We start from the raw sequence: 13,816 nt of genomic DNA, 5'->3' as shown, positions 1-13,816 counted from the left end.
GTAAAAAGAAAGTCTTCCGTGTTACCAACAATAAAAATTCCTAGTCAAACCACATGCATAAAAGAAAGCATAATTTAAACATGCCTAAGATCAGCATGCACATAAAAAGATGAAAAGCACTCAACAGGAGAATAATGGATGCAAAAAGATAAAACTGAATGTGAGACATAGCAAACCTTTGGGACTGGTGGGAAACTAATTTTAAAAGCACAATATTTTACACTACAATTTCCTCTAATTTTTAATAAAATATGTGAATGAAGAGAAATTTTGAACACTAGATTAAAAATTAATGAAAAAATAATTTGCCCTCTCTTTTGAGTTTACTAAAAATCCATTACTAACAGTTCAAAACCTCTGCAACTTTGCAGTGTAACCTTGTTACAACATTAGTATTAAGAAAGGGAACTTAGAACAGTCACTCAACAAAGACACCTCTAGATGTTAAGTAGTTCTGAACTGTCAACAGTGACTGAAAAATAAAAGCAAAACTTTCAGAAATGTCAGGACATTGGAGAAAATCTCACTTGGGAGTATGAGAGAATATCTTTAAGAAAAAAAAGTAAGTTAGATCCACCCTGTCTGGATTTGTTAATTATTTGGTAGATTCCTCATAGTCCTTTATTCTTAAGACTATGGAGTCCTTTATCTGATCTCCAAAACATTCATAGAATAAATGTAGCAGTCTTGCAAAAATATGCTAAAAACAAGATGAACAATTTTGTTCTCAAATGTGGGTCACATGGTGACATAATCTGTAGTTAAATTATTATTTCTTGCTTAAAATCAGAGGACTGTCACACAAATACAGTTTTTCAGAAGAAGATGAAGACTGGTGAATATAAATTCATTTATGTGCTTATCAGTTGCTTCTTTAAAGGGAAGAATCCTTCAGTAGAGGTCAAGATAAGCCTCTGAGAACTAAATGTTAAAACCTTGCCATAGTATCTGACAAGGTGAAAAATTTGCACTTTTTTCAGGCTAACCCAAAAGGGAGGCAAAACTATTACTCAAAAAGACATTAAACTCAGTGCTTCTGCTTGTAGAAACTGGTTGGATATAACGACCTCTTTTTGCCTTGGTATGTTACACACAAAGGTACCCATTCTGTTTACCATTTAAAGTATCTTGTAGAGAACTGCATGTTTTAAAAAAGCCAATTGCTTGCCTAGATACCTCCCCACTTGTGGAAGGATGTAACCCTCTTCCATCTGTTTCAAAGAATGACTTTCAGAGGAAAAGGGGGTGTTGTAGGTTGCTAAGTTTAAAAAAAAAAAAAAAAGGCAAAAAGCAAGCACCAAAACCACCACTCACACTGCAGTACTTTAACCAGTTTATCATTAAGATTAGATAAAACGTCACTTATAGAAGGAAGCTTTTTTTTTTGTAAACTCTGCACTAGCTGAAGGAACATTGCCTTATTGGGTTTCTCCATCCTTTCAAAATATTTTCATGCAAATTCAGAGAAGACATAACTGCATTTCCCTCGGACAGAGAAAGACAACTGCAATAAGTAACGTAAAGGAAATACAGAACATCTCTCAAGAACAAAAACATGGGGTTTTTATCTACAAGGTGATCTAGATATACTTTCAGAGTAAAAGCATCCCCACAGCCTTGTTAGTACGTTAGGCATTACTCTTCCTCAGGCTTTAAGAGGCCTATTTGAGTAAAGTGTTACAAAAGAAAAATAGAAAGCCCGAGTGATGCAATTTAAGGATATTTTCTCTAAGACCACTTTAAAAAAGGCATTATACTATTTCTAACCAACCTACATATTATCTTAACCTCTTTTCTGTTCTGTTAAGACAATGATCCAACACATAAATTTCTGTTAATAAAAGGGATCTTCAAGCTGACATGAAAGTGATCTCCATTAAGAGAAAGAAGTCAACAGGCTTTTCTGAAGGCAAGAATTGAAATTAAACATCTCAGTGTTTAACTAGTAACATACTGACTGACTTTGGGTTTAAAAGGATGAGTCTTGGACTGAGGAATAACGAGATTTGGGTTCCTGCCCGTTTAATAGCAGAAGACAGCCTTAAAATCAGTCTTCAAAACTTTCTCAAGTCTTGTTTACACAAGACATTAATTATTCTATGTATGTCATTTCCTTATGCAAGTCCAAATATGCCATTCCATTTTCAAGACCTCTTAAGATTGCAGTTATAAAACAACTCTTAAAATGAAAGATTCTTTATGCTTTATGCATATGTATGGTTTAGATGACAAGAAAAGTTGTCTTCGCCAGGCAAACTTCTGGTTCCAAATTTAAAAGCTGATATAAGTTATGGATTTCAAATAACATAAGGTGATAAGCAAAATCCCAAATTATATATAAAAGAATATATATGTAATTTATAGATATATTTATGTATTTTTATTTATATATATATAAAAATATTAAAGAGAGAGAGAGAGAGAGAATGCAACCTCGTTGCCAAAAGCTCATTCCTCCATTCTCTACCTCTGATGGTATATACTTATCAAGGACTCAAAATACTTCTGTTACCAACTTTCCATTTAGCTGAAACACAGAGAGAAGTAAGTTTATTCTAGGTAAATAAATTCCAGAATATTTTAATAAAATTCTGTAAAGTAAATCAACAGCACCGTCTTTTGTAAGTTGTGTTTTCTCTTGTTTGTGGAGGGAAGCATGGTGGTGTCTGGTTGGGGGGTAGGCGTGGTTGGTTTAGAAGCTTTGGAAGTCATTAAATAGTAGAAATAAAAAAAACCAGAGAGTAGAATCTATAAATTAGTTTCAGTACAATATCACTGGGTGAGACAGATTCAGTCAAACCTGACCTTAGTTTTAATAGTTGGATTATGTTTCTGTAACTTTGGAGCTGCTTCTACAGACAGATGCCATTTGAACCCAAGGAATTTTTGGAACGTTTTTAGAGGCAAATCTCTTTTGGGAAGGGGTTTACTGAAAAGTCAAGTATTTCATAGGTTACCATAACAACAAAATGTAACACTGAAAAACTCTTTAATGACACATTCTTAAACAAAATTGGTGCATTAAAAATGGTTATCCTGGAGCTCCCAGCATGATGATTTAAATACCTGCAAGGCAAGGGTACCAATTTTTTCCTACCTTTCTCAGACTGAAATAGAAATAAAATCAGTGCTTTTATAGAACAGAGGAAGATCTGACTGTGCTTACAAAGAATTAACAATCATAGAATCATTTAGGTTGGAAACCGCCTTTAATGATCATCAAGTCCCACCTTTCATACCCCCAAAATCTTTGACCACGTTAATTCAAAGGAGTGAGTTTCTTTAATTTAAATCCTATGACCTCTTCAAGCATTTTCTCAGGCTGCCATTGCTCCAGTTTAACACAACTATCAGCAGAGGTCAAGACAAGAAAGAAACCTTTAGCTTTTAGATAGCCCAGGTCAAACCCAACAGGGACACTGCTTGGAATAAACCAGTAAATGGAGAACCACTGCAGAGAGCAACGCTTTAGGTGACATATTGAATCTGCTACTAAAAGCTAGAAGACTGCTGTGTTTTGTGCTAGTTACAGTGGGTTTTAATGGAGTATGAGACATAACAAGCAAGTCAAGGTTCAAAACTGCATGAATCTTCACAGTAGGCAAGGCCAGATATTCCAGGGGATGATGCAATCACTGGCCAGCTGCAGGCAGAATGGGATTTTGAAAAATCCTGAATGGTTATTTCAACACTGTAACAGCATCAGGGCTGACTACCAGCTTGTGCATCAGTATCACTGCTGTCACATGAAGTGGAAAAACACTCAATTAACTTGTGTAGCTCTGTGGATACTGGACAGACAATCACCACAGAAACATACACTCACATGCCATTTTTTTTTTTTCCAGTTCTGAAATAACATGATACAAATGCAATACAAATATTTCAGAAAGGACACTGGTGGCTTAGGCAGGGGTCTAGGAAATGAAAGCAGAGTGAGCTGGGAAACTAATGCTAAATCGATAAGGAATACTCAAGGTTCAATGGCTCTCAAAGGGCAGAAACAATGGAATTTAACAGAATAGCAGCTCCACAAGTTGAAAATTAATGAATCAACAGGAAAGTGAGTAAACATTCTGTGGAGCTGACAGCTGAAGTGCTGAGATACTCATCAAAAGTATGGCTTAGCAATTTATCATGGAAAATGGAACACAATCATTGCTCTTACAGCATATTTGATAAAGAATATAAGGCAGATATGTTCCTTGCCCAGATAATCCTACAGTCCAAATAATTTAATATACCATCCAGCACAAGTCAGGCACTCATACACAGATCATTGATAACCCGTGAAATATTCACTTTTGCCATGAAGCTGGTGCATCAGTACTTCCAAGTACTAAATTCCATTGCTTCCATAGTATTAGAAACAATTATTATTATCTGTTTCACTGGTTTCATTCTATTGCTTGTGGAATTAACAGATTTTGGACCAAAAAATTAGTTATATATTTAGCTACATTAACTGTTAGGAAAACTCCAATGCCCCTATCACCACTGACATTTTATCACCTCCAGGAGCTAAAAACACCCCCATGGCCACAAATGAAATTGAATCACAAGCAATGAAAGAAAGCTAAAGATATAACAAGAAGTAATTAAATTAAGCAAAAATTAAGCAAATTGAGCTGGAAAAGGCCTGAAAGAACACACTGAAGCATTTTCATCTGAGGGAGGACATGGAAAGGACCATTTGATTGCCCAGTCTAGTGCCTGCAATAATACAGCAATTACATCAGAAATTCATACTGAAGTATATTGAACTTCACCTTACCTTACAATCTGCACCTAAGAGATGTTAACATATCCTATCCTAAAACCAAAATTAACTATTTGTTAAAAACACCTGATTCAGGACTCCTCTTTCATTATGATTAATTATTCAGATGAAACACACTTAAATATTCACATTGTACACATTTTCATGTTACCCAAAAAAACAGGAATTGTGAAGAAATGCAGTATTATTCTACTTACAGTTACGGATGTTATTCCAGTCAATTTTAGAGAAAAATGGGTGGCAGCAGAGGCCCTCATAACCCAGTCTTTCCTTCTGGCCACAAAGCAGGCTCTGGATCAGATCAAGAAATTCGCTACTAACTTTCACATCATCTGGGAACTTCAGAAATCTCTGCATTAGAAAGAAAAGGATTTCTGCTCAGTAGCAAAACAGTCTCAGAAGAGTCTGATCAAGCTTCATTATTCGGAGGTATGTCAGGCACAAAGGATAAATATTTATAGCATATAAATAAAAGTGCTTTTCTTCCAAACAGACTTTCATATGCATTCACTGCACTGAAGATAAGAACACAGGAACAACCATTCCCAATCAGACAGATGGTAGACCCAGATCACCATCTTACACTGAACAATGGCCAATGACACACACAAATACAGAAAAGTAAAACAAGACATTTGTCCAGAAAATTCTGCCAAATTTCCAATGACTTGTGGCTGAACTAGGAGGGATGATGTCTTTGTAATTGCCAGATCTCAATGGAACCCTCTTACATGAATTTTTCTAGTCACTCCTTGAACACAGACATCCAGTACTTGCAAACTTATGGCACAGAGCTCCCCAGCACAGGAGTGTACAATATGAAGTATCCCTTTTGGTTTGTATCACAGTGATTGCTGCCTACTTCCATTTGGTGCCCTCAATTCCCAGATTAGAAGTTATATGCAGCCATTCTTTGCTCACTTCCTCCCAGCTACACATTTTTCCTTTTTCTTTCCTACTAACTCCTACCATTCTATGTGCTGCTTCTTGGCCTGTTACTAAGATCTAAACTAACATTTGCATAGATTATAACATCAAGATACTCTACTTAAGCCCACCTTTGAATAAAAGCTGGGGTCCTTTTCCCTTTATATGGATTGATTTAAATTTATTTACACTAAATTTCACATGATGTTTTTAATCCTGCATACACTCAATATCCTCAAGTCTTTCTGCATATCTTCATAGCAAGACCTTATCTTCACTGTCCAGAAAAAAATTAGATTTAGAAACTTTATCAATCCACATATCCTTTCAATCCCTTTTCTATGTTATTTTGGTAAAATGTTGCAATTATAATTGCCTAAAGTAGACAGCTAAATCTCTTTAGTTCATGTACTGCAAATGGCTACTTTCAGACACCTGTTATAAAAAATAACTGGCTATCTACAATACAAAGACATACAAAACCAATATAAAGCATATGTTCTAAAGATATGATGAACACAACAAATTAAGAGAAAAGCATCTTACAGGTGTCTCAGCTATAAAAACATAATCCTAAGTTACAGCCTTTTTACTCAAGATCATGGAATGAATTCTCTCTACCTGGAAATTCATGATATTATTGAAAGTTTTTGCTGAAGTCCCTTCAGTGAATGGAGATCTCCCATAAATCATTTCATAGGCAATGACTCCCAGGGACCACCAGTCACATTCTGGACCATAAGAAGCTTTGCCATCCCCACTCAACCCCGTTAGCATTTCTGGTGCCATGTAGTCAGGTGTGCCAACAGGGAGCTTGGCATTTACCTAGAAGCAAAGATACAGCAAGTGAAAAAAAATTACAGCACTTTCTGGTCACTGTGACCTTAGTAATGAAAAAAAAAATAATAATTTTTTTTTCCCTTTATTGGAATACAATTTTTAGTCCTCCAAGTGAATTTTAAGCAAGTGATTTTAAGCAAGGCTGGTAAGCAAAAAAAAAGTGCAAGATTAAGAAAACTGCTGATAAACAGAAAGCAACCTATTTGATATAGAGTCAAATCATCAGACCTAGCTGTTAGTAGAAAGAGCAAACAGCTAAAGTTGAAAAGCAGTATTCTAGAAAGCACAGAATTACTAAACACTGATGTTTTAAGCAGCATACATACTCTAGCACTACTGCTTCAACTAGTATTAGCAGGGACATCCTAGGTGAAATTTCAAAAATAGTCAAATTTAGACATAAATATTCCCTGCCCTTATTCCATTCTGTATTGTCCCTACCTTATTTGCCTGGTGTTCATGGTCAGCAAAGTACTAGTATTTGAATTTCTGGAGTGCTAGGAAGAAGTAATTCAGAAGCCAAAAACTGCAATCGTTTTTACACTGACTGGCATAAAGAATGAAACAAAACAGAAGGCAGACTAATACACAAACCTGAAGGTGACTGAAAAGATAATGTGAAGAAATAACATGAAAGAAAAATGCAATGCAGAGAAGCAGTGAAAAGGGAAGAACAGGCAAACCAAAATATTAAGAGTCACAAAACTAAGCCAATGCTAGGAAAAAATGAAAAGTGTAAAACAAGGCAGGAATCTAGTACAGAACTTCATGTTCTCACTTAGATATATTTTAACTTCAAGTTATCACTTGGAATTGTATTCAGTTACCTACATTTACAAGCAACAGATTCACATATTTAAAATATAGTGTTTTCTGTTGAGTGCAGAACACTGGAATGTGGCTCATTTCAGTCTTCAAAACTATGCCACCTTAGTTACAGCAATCAACATTTTCAGGCCAATTATGAACAATTTTAAGTCCACAGCCTTCTTTAAACACAGCATTGAGCAGCTGTAAGGATCTCTAAAAGTATGATTTTGTATTGCAGGGCAGCAGGCTGGCCTTCACCTTACTGTGTATTAAAATCTTAATAAGCAAATATATATCTACTAAGAGCTGCAAAAGATAATCCAGCTCATATTTTAAAAGTAATTCATAAATGGAAAAATATAATTGTGAATAGATTCCATATTGGACAAGAAAGCAAAAGAACAAGGTTTAATTAAAGAAGATACAAAGTTAGTTTTCCCTTTTTAACTGGACTAAATAAACAAGCCATAGAGAAAGTTTAAATCTACGTTATTACCATCTTGTTCACTGTCATTTTGGCAGCTGACCCAAAGTCCACCAGTTTGATGTGTCCTGTTCGATCAATAAGAACATTCTCTGGCTTGATATCTCTGGAAGCAAGAAGGAAGCAATCAGCACCTTCCCATGCCATTTCCCACTACCACATCTTGAAAACAGGATAACCCTGTTCAGCTACACTCAACCATGTGCTCAACTGCATAAAAACTTAACAAGTGGGAGTCCAACAGTTGTTCTTTTCCAAGCAAGTCTTAAAGTATTCAAGTCCTCCTTGTTTCATTGGAAGTTCATCATTATTGACAGAAGATGGGAAGAGAAGGTGGTTTCACACCTTGAAGACACTGTAACTGAGTCACAGTGAAGTATTTCATGGCTTTCTTCCTAAATTCCCTCACAACTTGATCTGTACAGCTTCCAAATCCAGGCAGCTCCCTTGCATTAGAAAGCCACAGCTTGTGCTGCAAGTGCAGCCACCACAGCTGCTTCGAACATAAAATACTTCATAACATTTCCAAAGCCTTGGAATGGGATAAATGTATTAAACTCCAATATTATTTTTAAATGCATGCAGTGAAATTATTCCAGCCTTGATACGATCTTTAGAAAACTGTGATTTTTAACTACTTCAACATCCTATACTGCCCTGTTCACCAATCAGCACACAACAAGCTTTAACAATTACAGTAACTTTCTGAACTACTTGGTGCTGACAGCAACAATCTCTGGAAAAGATTGTAATTTTTTATAGGGCAACATTACAGCTTCTTTTCACTACGCCTCCTTTCTTGATATAAGTTTGAACTTTACATCAAAGTTAATGCCTTTAGCTACAATTATAGTTGGGGTCTGATTAATTTTCTAATTTTCTCCTCTGATACAACATGCAAAATACCACCTTTAAAGAGGAAGCCAAGAGTTCATTGATCTAGAACACTTTTTCTGGAATGATACTGATCAAATATTGATGGTGCGCAATGCAAAGCAATTGTTACCTACCGGTGAACATAACCCATCTGATGGACACTGTGAATGGCTAAAATCAACTCAGCAAGATAAAACTGCACCATAGTCTCATCTAGTTGGTCCTCGTATCGGTTTAAGAGTGACAGTAAGTCCCCTCCAGGCTGATACTCCATAACCTACATACAATTTTAAAGGAACAGATAAAGTTCATGCATACAAAAGATACAGCTCCTCCATATAACACTGGACACATATCATGATTTAACAGTAGCAGGTAATTCTGGACCCCCCAACATAAGAAGGACATGGAGTTCCTGGAGAAAGTCCAGAGGAGACCACGAAGATGATCAGAGGGCTGGAGCAGCTCTGCTCTGGAGTCAGGCTGAAAGAGTTGGGAGTATTCATCCTGGGGAAGAGAAGGCTCCAGGAAGACTTGAGAGCACCTTCCAGTGCCTGAAGGGGCTCCAGGAAAGCTGGGGAGGGACTTTTGTCAAGGGCTTGTCGTGAGAGGATAAGGGGGAATGGTTTAAAACTGGAAGAGGGGAGATTTAGATTGGATATTCGGAAGAAATTCTTTAGTGTGAGGGTGGTAAGACACTAGCCCACTCCTCAGGGAAGCTGTAGCTGCCCCACCCCTGGAAGTGTTCAAGGTGAGGTTGGATTGGGCTCTGAGCAACCTGGTCTAGTGGGAGGTGTCCCTGCCCAGGCAGGGGGATTGGATGATCTTTAAGATCCCTTCCAACCCAAACCATTCCATGTTTCTGATTCTATTAATATTTACAGAAGATGAGCATATTTCAACCTCCACATTGTTCTTCAACATAAACATGGCCATAGTGTTCAACATAAAAGAAACAAAGACTAGGCATTACCAAGTAGAGATTTTTCTTGTCTTGAAATGCATATTGCAACTGTGGAATCCATGGGCTGGTGCTCTGGGATAATATACTGCGTTCTTCCTCAAAAAATGACACCTACGAAAAAAGGAAGCGTTCGGTTCTATCATGATGAATGTGAGTTAGAATACATTAAAATCCCCCACTTTTAGAAAAAATTGAGTCTGTGCCAAAGGCAAACATCACAAAAGAATTCCACTGAAAATATTAAATGGTATTTCCTTGTGCTGTGCACCTTTAAAAAAGTAACTTTGCTCCCTTGTGTGTTCTGTTCCCCTCCCACCTTCTGTTGCCCAGCTGGTTTTCAATGGAATAGGCAAGGAAGGTCAGCTTCCCACTTTGACCTGGTGAAGCATCTACCAGTCTGGACTGCAGACTTGGTTGACCTTATCTGGACTGGCCTTAATCAAATAAAACTCATCTCAAAACAATCAGACAAGCAGAAAAGTTGCTAGAGCGATTATGGAGTAGCATCTTGTAGTTAATTCAACAATAAATTCATTGTAAGGTATTAAAATACAAGGCTTTATTGAAATCATCCTCTAGCAACTATTTAATTATTCAGATGTGCAGTCAGACAACAAGAAATTAATTTTATAACAGAGTTACAAAGTTAATTTAGATCAACATTCCCCACTTTCACCCACACTCAACAAGATTAAGCAAGTGACACGCTGAGGGTAGTATCATACCTTATTTTTTGTCAACCAATGCCATAGTATGATTAATTTTGGTTTATCTTAATTTCTGATAGCCACAAACAATGCTAGGAAATCTCAGGAGCAACCTAAGTGCACTGTACGTTGGGAACAACTGATGCAGCTATTGCTGCAAAAATTCATGAGGTCTATCATGGAGTATCTCTGTCCTACTTGTCATCTCATGGCAGTGAAAGATAAACTTCTTTTTCTCACCAAACTATGGTAACAACCTTCATTATTCCTTTTTAAAATTTTCAAGTAACACATTTCTCAAGCTAGTGAGAGGCTCTCCATAAAAATCCAGTCACCACACTTTGCCTTCACACCCACTCTTGACATTCTACGTTGCTCTTTAAAATAAAAAAAAACCCTTAATGAATAGATTGCCAGAAAATTCCAGCCATCATCAAGCTGATCAATACTGACCCACTACTTTCTTCACCTGTTTTTCCTTGTCTTACAACTTAGTAAGTACTCTTTAAGACAAGGGCCACCTCACCCAATCTATGAACATGGCTTTTAAATGTAGAATGATCTTTCTCAAGATACATTTTTAACTTAATTTGAATAGTAGTGACAAAAAGGAAATGTTCAACAATTTATAACTGATTATTCTACTGTCATAACAGAAAAATATACATACATGCTCCTGTGCCAACAAGGACTCCTTGCTCATCACCTTCATAGCATATACATCACCAGTACCCTTCTCTCTTACTACTTTTACATCTGCAAAGTGACCACAGCCAACCACGCTCTTGACTTCAAAATCCTTCACACTGGGTTGCAGTTCCCTTAATTCTGTTATAGTCTCTGCATCTAAAAAAAAAAAATTACAAACATTATATATACTTATTTCATAACAAGCACAACATCAAAAATGGTGAACAAAAACTCCCCAATATTTAGTTCCAGACTCTCAAGAAATGTTAAAACATTCCAGAATGTGCTTCTTAAAAAAAAATCAGTATGCATAAGGACTAGAAAAAGACTGTATTAACACACAGTTAAGTCTGAAATATGGTATATACAGGAAATGTTAAGACAGTTCCCATAGCAACCATAATTCTGTCCCATTCATAACACCACAAGCTGGGAGCCTCTTTTGTTTCTAATTTCTTTCCAACTATCCTCTACCAATACAAAGTGTATTCTCTAAGTAAGAGACCTTTACCCAGCCGAGTTCTACGAGGCCAGTTTCAGGGTTTTCTCCTCTGCCTGTAGGAGGCACTAGTTTATTGTCTAACAAATAAGCATAGACATTTATTTCAGATACGCAGTTCAAGTTTCCCATTGACTAGTTTCGCCCAGCACACTGTGATAATCAGTTGCTCACTGTAGATTGTTCTAAAAAATTCTTCAGACTAGCAGAAAATTACTCTCCACTAATAGCATCTAGAAACTGTTGGATGGAACAGCTATAGAGGGTATGAGAAGTTACTTTTAACCACAGGGCGTTCTAGTATATCTCACTAGAAAAACTGATGAGCACATCATCAGTTAAGTATTTCCTCCATCAGCAATTACATTTCTGAAGCACAGAATTACTGTAAGGTACACGTCAAAAATTCAGATAACACATGGAATCCAAAAGATCACTGCAAGCTGAAAGAGCCATGGATTACCAAGTTCCTTTCTAGGTTAGTTTTTGTTGTGTTTTGTTTTTTTCTCACGCCTCTAAGTCACTTCCTGCTCCCAGCTTCTGCCATCCTTCTATTTTGTGTGCTCAGAGCTCTGCTGAACTCAGGCACTTACAAAGAAAACTCATAGTACAGACTAAGAAGGATGCATATTCAAGTCACAGCACTTCAAAAGCCATGTGTCTATGACACTTTTGGACTGGAGCAAAGCCTAAGATTGTCAAGATCCTCTTTGCAATGTGGAATATGCCCACGAAAAGTCACATGCTTGAAGTCCCAGGCTACAATAATTAATGAATCAAAGCAACTAAAGCTTTATTTAAACACTCAGATTCTTCAGATCTTTTAAAATAACACCTGAAAATTAGTCTAAACGAACTTACACTTCTTGACAAAGTTGGCAACATGTTTAATTTTCATTAAAGCAGGGTTTCTGCATTCTTCAAAAAGAAGGAATAAAGAATCAAGGATGCCTTCCCGGGAGAGAGGAGACATCTGCTGTTGAGTCACAAAGAGTGGCTTCCCCTGGAAAAAAAAGAAGCAACAGCAGATGGAGTCTCAGACAACAATAAAAAGCCTCAAATCAATAACATATGTATAGAGCAGATTATATATTATCAATTTAAAAACGACTACTTCAGAAATTATAGACAAATGATACTGAAGTGTGAGATAAATATATCAACTCACTATGTCTATCTGCAATAGTTGCTACAGGTGTTTTACTTTTAGACAAAACAATCCTTTGGAGACTTTTAAGTTCAAATGACAGCTTTCTTGAAACTATCTACACCCTCCTGATGGCTCTGATCTGACTGGCTATTTTCTTCATACTATGGGGTTTGCTTCATGGTACAAATAGTTAAAGCACTCAGTATCAACACGAGCTCTAGAAGGAAAAGCTGATGAACAAACAGCAGCTGGTTTGGCAAATCCATCTCATGACAAGCCCTCAGCTACATCACCCATGAAAAAACTGCAGATGACAGGACACAAAATAAAAGGTTCCATCCTGATGTAGGAAAATCCACTCAGACTGTAACATTACCAGGTGCACATGGACACAACACTGGCTACAACCTACTGAGCTTTGTGAAAACTAGATGCACCCTTTGAACTTCAATAAGTCAGCCCCTTCTTTTACCCCTTCCTTCAAAGGACCCCCAGGCATGCTTTGGGTGCCCACATGAAGAAACAAAACTCTATTTTGATCCACTGGGTATAGACACAGACAAAGCCGAGATCAGCCCAGCCCCGGCCAGAAGCTCTTTACCTGAAAGAGCAGATTTAGCCGAGAAATCCGGCTGGGGATGGGCTCCATGGGTCCTGCCTCTGCCGGATTCCGGGCACTGCATTTAAACTTCAACATCTTGACAAGATTATCTTGTGTAACAGATCACCTGAAAAAGAAAAAAGAAAAGCAGAGGTATGTGAATGGGTGATTTGAAATGACAAAGGGGAAGCGGGGGATCGAACGTCAGCAAAACTAGTACTTTCTTAGGGGCAGAATGTGTTAGAACTATCAAGTTTAACTGCCCCCGGAGCGTCACCGCAACTGAGGTGTTTTGGGGAAAGGCTGCAGACGGAAGATTAACCCTGACGATGCCGATCCCCCCGAGCGGTACCGTTGGTGGCTCAAGGACCCCCTCTCCCCCACCTCGCGCCGCTTTTCCCGCGTTACCGCCATCCAGGTTTGAACGGGGCCCGGGGCGCGGCCTGGAGACCGTCCCTTCCGCTGACGCGCCGCGGCCGCAGCCAACC

General features: G+C 37.6%; 1 protein-coding gene across 2 annotated transcripts in view; it reads right to left on the bottom strand.

Moving 5' to 3' along the window:
- Positions 1-13,424, bottom strand: part of CIT (citron rho-interacting serine/threonine kinase) — a 68,099-nt gene extending 54,675 nt beyond the window's left edge. For both annotated transcript variants that reach the window (XM_010004834.1, XM_010004835.1), the window contains exons 1-8: positions 13,329-13,424; positions 12,439-12,580; positions 11,059-11,234; positions 9,691-9,792; positions 8,852-8,994; positions 7,854-7,947; positions 6,329-6,532; positions 4,978-5,131 (exon numbers count right to left, since the gene is read on the bottom strand). In XM_010004834.1, the coding sequence (XP_010003136.1) occupies positions 4,978-5,131; positions 6,329-6,532; positions 7,854-7,947; positions 8,852-8,994; positions 9,691-9,792; positions 11,059-11,234; positions 12,439-12,580; positions 13,329-13,424 (1,111 nt within the window). The remainder of the gene's footprint in view (positions 1-4,977; positions 5,132-6,328; positions 6,533-7,853; positions 7,948-8,851; positions 8,995-9,690; positions 9,793-11,058; positions 11,235-12,438; positions 12,581-13,328) is intronic.
- Positions 13,425-13,816: the final 392 nt, after the last annotated feature.

This window comes from Chaetura pelagica, unplaced genomic scaffold (genome assembly GCF_000747805.2).
Source record: "Chaetura pelagica isolate M959 unplaced genomic scaffold, ChaPel_1.0 scaffold249, whole genome shotgun sequence".
Lineage (NCBI taxonomy): Eukaryota > Metazoa > Chordata > Aves > Apodiformes > Apodidae > Chaetura > Chaetura pelagica.
This window is presented reverse-complemented; position numbering and strand designations above follow the sequence as displayed.